At 34.0% G+C, this 6,763-nt stretch overlaps 1 protein-coding gene across 1 annotated transcript; it reads left to right on the top strand.

Annotated features, from left to right (window-relative positions):
- The first annotated feature begins 1,810 nt into the window (after nt 1-1,810).
- LOC120122634 (ABC transporter G family member 5-like) lies at nt 1,811-3,918 on the top strand. The gene has a single exon (XM_039141757.1). The coding sequence runs from the start codon at nt 1,848-1,850 to the stop codon at nt 3,723-3,725; it is 1,878 nt and encodes a 625-aa protein (XP_038997688.1). The 5' UTR covers nt 1,811-1,847; the 3' UTR covers nt 3,726-3,918.
- The last annotated feature ends 2,845 nt before the right edge of the window (nt 3,919-6,763 follow it).

Here is a 6,763-nt window from a genome sequence, read left to right as displayed (position 1 = left end):
AAAACAATCATCTTTCATCATTATTTTTAAAATTCAGATATTTTTATATAACTACCGATTTTTATTTAGTAATCGATTAATTTAAATTGAATATAATAAAGTCAATAATGACCCTAAAAACTCATATTTTATTTTAGTTACATTTATGTCAATCGTTGTATTTAATTAGAGTCTCAAGTTTTTATTTTAGTTAATCTAAAATAAATACAATATAATATATGTTAAAAAATAACTCTCAACCATTTAATATTAAAACTTACATTCTTAACAGTTTTGATACTCAAATTTAAAATTTTAAAAAATAACAATATTTCTTTACTATCGATATCATTAGTTCATGCATTAGAGCCTCAGGTTAGATAGTTTGTTTTGGATTTTGTCTAAATTCACAGAGGTCGGCACCTCCGTCCTCGTCCAATGATTGTCGTGTTGTCGTAGGCAGAAACTGCAACAATCTATAGCCGACGTCCATGGTGAAACCTCCCACATGCATGAAGCTTTAGACCGTCGCTCGTGAATTTTACGATTTCCCATGCCACGCAACAAATAGGACACGTGAATCGCCTTACCAATTTAACATCATGTTTTATTATAAATTAGGATCTATTTATATAATAGTTTTTAAAATTTTTTTATGTATGTTTACTATTATTGAATAAGTAAAAATAAATAATTGAGATTAATTCTTTATTTTTTAATGAATATCATAAATAGCAACTGAGATTACACGATGTGATTTTTTTTTAGTTTTACACATATTAAGGATAATAGGATGAGTGAAAATCAGTGGCGGAATTTAGTCATAAAATTTGGGGGTCAATTTAAAACTTTAAAAATTTAGATGTTTAAATTAAAATTTTCAAAAATTTGAAGTGTTTATTTTTACATCTTTTAAAAAAAATGAGGTCTAACTAATTTTTTAAAATTGAGAGGCTTAATGAGAATTTTAAAAATTATGGGAGGGGTTCAATTTAAAACATTCAAAAATTTAAAGCTTAATGTGAATTTATAAAAAAATTGTGGGATCAAATTAGTATTTTTGAAAATTTTAAAGGCCTAAAATTAAATTTTTCAAATTTTTGTGGGGACCATGGCCCCACATGCCCCTACTATGTTCTATTGGTGAAAATAAACAACTGATATTAACAGTATAAAATAAAAATATATTTACTTAAAAAAGAAAGAGTTAAATTTAGTTGTATATTTTCAGTTATCCAACTAATCTAAATTAAAAACATTACATTGTATAAGTGGGTCTAACTCTTTTAAATACGATTTAAATTTTACATTAAATTTTTTGAAATATAAAAAATACGCCTGGGTAATACATACTTATCATATAAAAGTTATTAAATTTACTGTGATAAGAGTGGTTGAGACTGAGGTATGCATGTCAAATTTCAGTTATTTTGTATTAGTCTTTAAAGACGTATGTAGTTTGTGGGAAAGTGTCACGGTTTTGTTAACATATCCATTATAATGCTATCGATTTTGTTATTTTTTTATCGGTTTTATTATTATTAGACATTTTATCAAAAATATTAAAAAATATTAATGTTTTAGGTAGAAATAATAATATTTCTGATAATTTTTTATTAATTTTATTAAAATAATAATAACAAAACTACTAACATCTTTTCTTAGTAATATATTAAGACTGACGCACGATAAAATTTTAGGTAGTTTCTAGTTTCACTGCTGTCAATCAGATTGAACCAAATCCTTTGAATTAAAAAAATTATATTTTAGGAATTATTTTCAGTACAAGTTGAGGTAGATAAAGGTGTGATAGTAAACTAGAAAGAGAAGCCAAAAAAAAAAAAAAAAGAAGCAGAGAGATTTCTTCAATGAAGAAACAAGGTTGTGAGATTGAAGCAGTAGGTATCGACTACAAGATCCATACCCAAAAGAGAGACAACCCTTTTAAAATCTTCAACAAGAACCAGCAAGAAGTAGTTGATCAGAAACTACAGCAACAACGGCCAGGAATCCGGAATGTCCTACAGGATGTAAACTGCAAAGCAAAACCATGGGAAATCCTCGCCATTGTTGGTCCAAGTGGAGCTGGAAAATCTTCATTACTAGAGATCCTTGCAGGGAAACTCACCCCTCAAAGTGGTTCCATTTTCGTCGACCAAACCCCTATTGATAAAGCTCAGTTCAGGAAAATCTCTGGCTATGTCACCCAGAATGACTCTCTTTTCCCCCTCCTTACAGTTGAAGAAACCCTCACGTTTAGTGCTAAGTTACGTTTAAGGCTTCCTCAAACACAGCTGAGCGTTAGTGTCAAGTCCTTGATACAAGAACTTGGCTTGGACCACGTCGCCATGGCTCGAGTCGGTGATGATCGGGTTCGTGGGATATCTGGTGGAGAAAGACGCCGGGTTTCTATAGGTGTGGATGTGATTCATGATCCCAAAGTGTTGATTCTTGATGAACCAACTTCGGGTCTCGATAGCACATCTGCACTACAAATTATTGATATGCTCAAGGTCATGGCTGAAACCAGGGGAAGAACGATAATTCTCAGCATCCACCAGCCTGGTTTTCGCATTGTGAAGTTATTTAATTCGATGCTTTTACTGGCTAATGGCTTGGTTTTACATCAAGGAACGGTGGACCAGCTCGGTGCAAATTTGAGGGATATGGGGTTGCAGCTTCCTCTTCATGTCAATATCGTCGAATTCGCGATCGAGTCCATCGAAGCTATTCAGCAGCAGCGAAAGGGACCGGTACAAGTTCAAGAACAGGGATTCTCAGCCCCATCATCTCGAACTGGTAAGTTTACGCTTCAACAGCTCTTTCAACAACAATCCAAGGTCGTCGATGAAGAGACCGTGAATGTTGGGATTGATTTCCCTAGAGATTTCGCCAACTCGAGGTTGAAGGAAACCATGATTCTCACCCACAGGTTCTCCAAAAACATATTCAGAACCAAGGAGCTGTTTGCATGCAGGACGATCCAAATGCTGGTTTCAGGGCTCGTCTTAGGCTCCATCTTTCGCAATGCCAAAGACGATCTAGCTGGAGCAGAAGAAAGAGTGGGTCTGTTTGCATTCATATTGACGTTCTTGCTGTCATGCACCACGGAAGCACTGCCGATATTTCTCCAAGAAAGAGAGATTCTAATGAAGGAAACCTCATGCGGGAGCTATAGAGTTTCATCCTACGCCCTTGCCAACGGGCTCGTATATTTACCCTTTTTACTCATCCTAACCATTTTGTTCTCAACCCCACTGTACTGGTTAGTAGGACTCAACCCAAATTTCACGGCGTTCATCCACTTTCTGCTGTTGATTTGGTTGATCCTCTACACAGCAAATTCAGTAGTGGTGTGTTTCAGTGCACTGGTGCCTAATTTCATAGTGGGAAACTCGGTGATATCAGGCGTGATGGGGTCATTCTTTCTCTTCTCAGGATACTTCATATCATCCCATGAGATCCCAAAGTACTGGATCTTCATGCATTACATATCGTTGTTCAAGTATCCGTTCGAAGGGTTTTTGATAAACGAGTTCTCGAAGTCAGGCAAGTGCTTGGAATACATGTTCGGTAGCTGCTTGGTGACGGGGGAGGCGGTGCTTAGAGAAGAAGGGTACGGGGAAGAAAGCAGGTGGAGGAATGTGTTGGTAATGGTGGGGTTCATCTTGGTTTACAGGTTCGTTTCTTATGTCATTCTTAGGTGTCGATGCTCGCACAGGAGTCTCAGGGCATCGTATTCTTGAACAGATTATTTCTTTTTTGGTTTTGGTTTTGGTTTCTCTCTCTCACGTGTATGTCAACCAGATGGTTCACATGATTTTGGAATTACTTACCATAGAAAAAGCCAAAGGGACAACAACAAAATGTTTGTATTGTAACAGATTATTGTAAGGAAATGGATGTAATAATAGTCTACCTACCAATAGATTTTTGAACTCATAAACTCAACTCAGGATAAGAGAGAAGATTATAATTCTTAGAGATTTTAGATTTGAGTAATTTTATTTGTAAAATGCGTGTATAGTAAATAGATTAATTTTTTTGAACATATAATATCTTATAATCATTTTAGACTATGAAAAAAATATGGATAAGTTACGTGTTTAGTATCTAAACTATCAATTTTGATCCGTTTTAGTATCTAATTTTCATTTTTTTTCAAAATCATACCTAATATTTAGTTTTTATTTTATTTTAGTATCTCTTTAAAAAATTAATGTTAAGTTTTGAAAAAAAATTAAAAGTTTAGGTATTAAAACATGTCAAAACTAATAGTTTAGGTACTAAACACATTAAATTTTTAATAGTAGGTATTAAAATGAAAAAAAAACTAAATGTTAGGTATGATTTTAAAAAAAAATTATAAGTTTGAGTAATAAAACAAACCAAAATTGATTATTTATATACTAAACACATAGTTTACCCAAAAAAGTTCATCATGTTTTTTTCGAGCCACAAATGCATATTAACTCTTCATCAATTTATTGTTTCCCTCTATTTTAGTTATTAAATTAATATTTAAACAAAAATATCCTTAAAATTATAAATTTTCTTTATTTTTATCACCAATTATATTTAAGAGCAATACTCAAGTGATTTTTTTTACTTTTCATGTTATTTTCGTTCTCTTAAATAATATTGACGTGTTATATCTTTATTGATTTTGTTTTGACTAATTAGATGGTGACACATGTCAGGACCTAATTGGTTCAAAAAAAAATTCATGCATTTAGAGGTGATAAACTGTAATGGAGTAATTACTATTACAAGAACTGAAACATCTCACTTTTTCATCTGATATTAAGAGGAGTTTATAGAATATAATAATATCTCAACGCTTTGGCCAGTTTATATAAGACAAGTCAGTTTGTGACAACGCACATCAGGTATAACATAGATAACTCTCACACTTTGAAATTTTACAGGTAAGATTGAGACGTCTTTTTCTTGGTAGAAGCGAAGATTTGGAATATTTCTCGCTAGGGAGAATAAAACCTCGACGTTCAAAACATAATAGAATCAGGCTTTCCATCCCTTTGGGTGGTTTCCATAAGTTATAAGGTTAGGGTAGAAACATCTTAACTCCTGACGAAGGTAACTCGGTGGTGTTCGAGAGTAGAGGCATATTTGTTTCCTTTAGATAAAAGAGACATTTGAGCTCGTTTTGTAAGTTAATGTGGATGTAGCTCAATACATTCATCTAGGGAGAAAACGTCCTCACTATGGTGGCACAATGAAGGCATCTTGATGTCATGACATCATGAGAGATGATATGTGATAACTCCGTAAAAAGACAATTTTTAAGGCATTTTCACTTAATTTATTGTTTGTTTAAGGCTTTTATATAGGTCATTTTAAATGTATGTAGCTGCATATAATTGCATTTGTGGTGGTTGTGTTATTTTATTTTATTAAGGTGTTGTATGAGGAGGAAGGTGTGGTTTTTAGTGATGTGCAGGAAATAACAAGAAAAAAGAGCGAGCTGGGAAGGAATGTCGTGACATCACATGTTGCTGAAGCAGATTGAAATGCCTTGTCATTTATGGCGCAAAAAATGACAAAAAGATATTTTCACAATATGACAGCTAGCAAGGCACGTGTCTGATGGTTGTAACCGCTTGTTGGGGACCACAGATAAACCTCATACACAAAAGATGACTCTAGGGGTATGATGGGTATTTTGAGTATAAAATCCCAAGAATACCCTTAGATATTTTTATTATTAAAGGACACCTCACAAGAGAGAGAGAAAGGAGAGAGGAGACGCACTCCAGTAAAAAATCTTCATCTTCTCCACCGTTTTATTCCCTCCCATTTTTTAGTGGTGTTCCTCCATTAACGAACTCTAAGGAGTGGCAAGCTAGGCGTCTGAGAGGAGCTAGCGAGCTAAGGCACTTCGTGGTGGTCAAGGAGAACTCCGACAGCGAGCTTCGAAGGCTTTTTCCTGCTTCCCCTTTGCTGTTATTTCTCATTTGATTTGGGTTGCAAGGAACGAATGGATTTATTGATTTATTTCATGGATTATTCGAACCCCACCATGAGCTTTATTTGGTGGAGTTCATGATGGATGCTTAAGTTCTTTCTTTAATGGATGATTATTTTTTCTATGATTTTATTTGTTTTGTTTATAGTGTTTAATGTCTTAAGGTTGTAGGAGCTATGAGAGTAGTCATTCCTTAGGAAATACTTAGTGATCGAGAGAAACTAAGTAGCTCATCTTTAGTATTCGAGAGAAACTAAGGAGGATCAACATAAGCAATGGGTTTTATATAGTAACTAAGTCTAATCCACCTTTAAACATAAGGATAGGGTTTCAATCGACTAAAAGGAATAGTGTTCGGTCGAGAGGGTAGATGTTAGTGTGAATACTGAATGATATTGTCGTGACATATTCTGTTAGACTGATGAGATCCTTGCACCTTCTAACGCCAATAGGTATTGCCATAGCATTCTCAACCTGACGAGACCCTTGACTAGAGATAGAATAGGGCACCTTTAGTAAACTCTGTCGGGGAAGTAAAACATAGAAGTGAAATCATCTTGAGAAGTTATACTTAAGTTTCCCAAGTGATTCCTATCATTCATTCCCGTAGTAGCTTGTTGTGCGAGGATTGTCAAGTCATTATAATTAAATCTTGTATTTACCTTTTTGTTTTGCTTTTATATTTTCATTTTATTTTACTAAACACAAGTTGTTTTGCCACAACATTTCCATCCTTTTTACTACTACATCTCCATTTGCTACCACATCACACTGCCAATCCATTTCCACAAACATACA

This window comes from Hibiscus syriacus, unplaced genomic scaffold (assembly GCF_006381635.1).
Source record: "Hibiscus syriacus cultivar Baekdansim isolate YM2019G1 unplaced genomic scaffold, ASM638163v2 tig00110387_pilon, whole genome shotgun sequence".
In the NCBI taxonomy this organism is placed as follows: Eukaryota; Viridiplantae; Streptophyta; class Magnoliopsida; order Malvales; family Malvaceae; genus Hibiscus; species Hibiscus syriacus.
The sequence above is the reverse complement of the archived record's forward strand: the minus strand, read 5'-3'. Positions and strand labels throughout refer to the sequence as shown.